Source organism: Poecilia formosa, unplaced genomic scaffold (assembly GCF_000485575.1).
Source record: "Poecilia formosa unplaced genomic scaffold, Poecilia_formosa-5.1.2 Scaffold869, whole genome shotgun sequence".
Lineage (NCBI taxonomy): Eukaryota > Metazoa > Chordata > Actinopteri > Cyprinodontiformes > Poeciliidae > Poecilia > Poecilia formosa.
The window spans coordinates 73,388-74,752 of NW_006800808.1; the positions used below are offsets into that span (position 1 = coordinate 73,388).

The 1,365-nt window shown below is 35.5% G+C and overlaps 1 protein-coding gene across 1 annotated transcript in view; it reads right to left on the reverse strand.

The window, feature by feature from the left end:
* LOC103131899 (uncharacterized) overlaps nt 1-1,093 on the reverse strand; it is a 6,698-nt gene extending 5,605 nt beyond the window's left edge. Inside the window, exon 1 of the mRNA XM_007543638.2 lies at nt 950-1,093. Coding sequence (XP_007543700.1) covers nt 950-983 — 34 coding nt within the window. The 5' untranslated portion in view covers nt 984-1,093. The remainder of the gene's footprint in view (nt 1-949) is intronic.
* Nucleotides 1,094-1,365: the final 272 nt, after the last annotated feature.

A 1,365-nucleotide genomic window follows, 5' to 3' on the forward strand; every position in this document is an offset into this window, starting at 1 on the left:
TGGATGGATGGATGGATGGATGGATGGATGGATGGATGGATGGATGGATGGATGGATGGATGGATGGATGGATTATCGTCTCATTCATGGCTCGCCTCAAACTCCCGCTGTCACCATGTTGTTTTCTCTGCGCAACGTGATTGATAGAACATTTTCAGGTTGGGAGGGGGGAGTGATGCATTCAAAGGGTGTCGGATAAACCAAACTCGCAGTGAATTTGACAGCGAAAGTTTATTATTTGAATGACAATTTATACTCGATGGTTGTGATATAGCCATTTTAAATGGAAAATATCGCGATACATCGAGTATACTCGATACATTGCCCAGCCCTATAATGAAATATATTAAATTTATGTTTGTGGTTATAATGTGACAAAATATGAAACAGTTCAAATGATATGAATACTTTTGCAAATCCAAGCAATGTCTTTTTCACAGATGTTCCTGCTTATTCAAGCAAGTCGGTGCCAAACTGCTTTTTGAGTGTTTTTAAAAAGAAGTTGATGTTACGCAGTAGTAAACATGCCTCAGGTTAAAATGTAGGTTCAAATGGATTTGCAGGTCATTGTGTTCTGCAGTAGAAATGGGGTGGTATTTATAATTCAGGCTAAAATATAATGTTATATTTAAAACAATTCATTACTGCATCCTGAAATTTATTTATCTATGAAAAAGTATCAAACTCCTACATTTTACTTTTTCTCTTCAAACTAATGAAAATTGAAAAAATTAAGGAACGAAGTAAAAAAATAAATGCTAAAAACAAATGAGTGAAAATGTCTCATATAGATTTAATTTGCTTCTTCAGGTAATTTAATGCAGATTTATGACCAAATTGTTACAAACTGGATTCACTGATAAAGAAAACAGCTAAAGGTTGGTAAAAAATTTGAAACAAATAGTTGGAGGCAAAATGTTTCAGAAAAAACTCAAGAGACGCTACTTACAGAGAACGAGGCAGACAGAAGAGAACGCCATCATGCAAAAGATGCTCTCTTCCGCTCAACCAGACTTTACCATCCACACCTCAACATAAGGAAGTCCTTTAAGCTTAACAAGGACCATAAAACATAGTTAAACTAGGCATGAGGTTCATAGGAAACAGGAAATGAGATGCACTGTGAAATGTACTTACATCCTGCTCACAACCTTCAGAATTAGCAACTGTTTGATGAGCTCAACAGGCACCTTTTATAGCTGCTGTATGGCATCAATCAGCACAAAAAGCTTGATGAAACTGTTAACCCTCCTGTTATGTTCCGGGTCAATTTGACCCGTTTCAAAGTTTAAAAATTAAAAAAAAATAGTTAGAAGTATTTTTTCTGCATGAAACTTTTTCTATTTGTCTTAATAGGTGCACTCT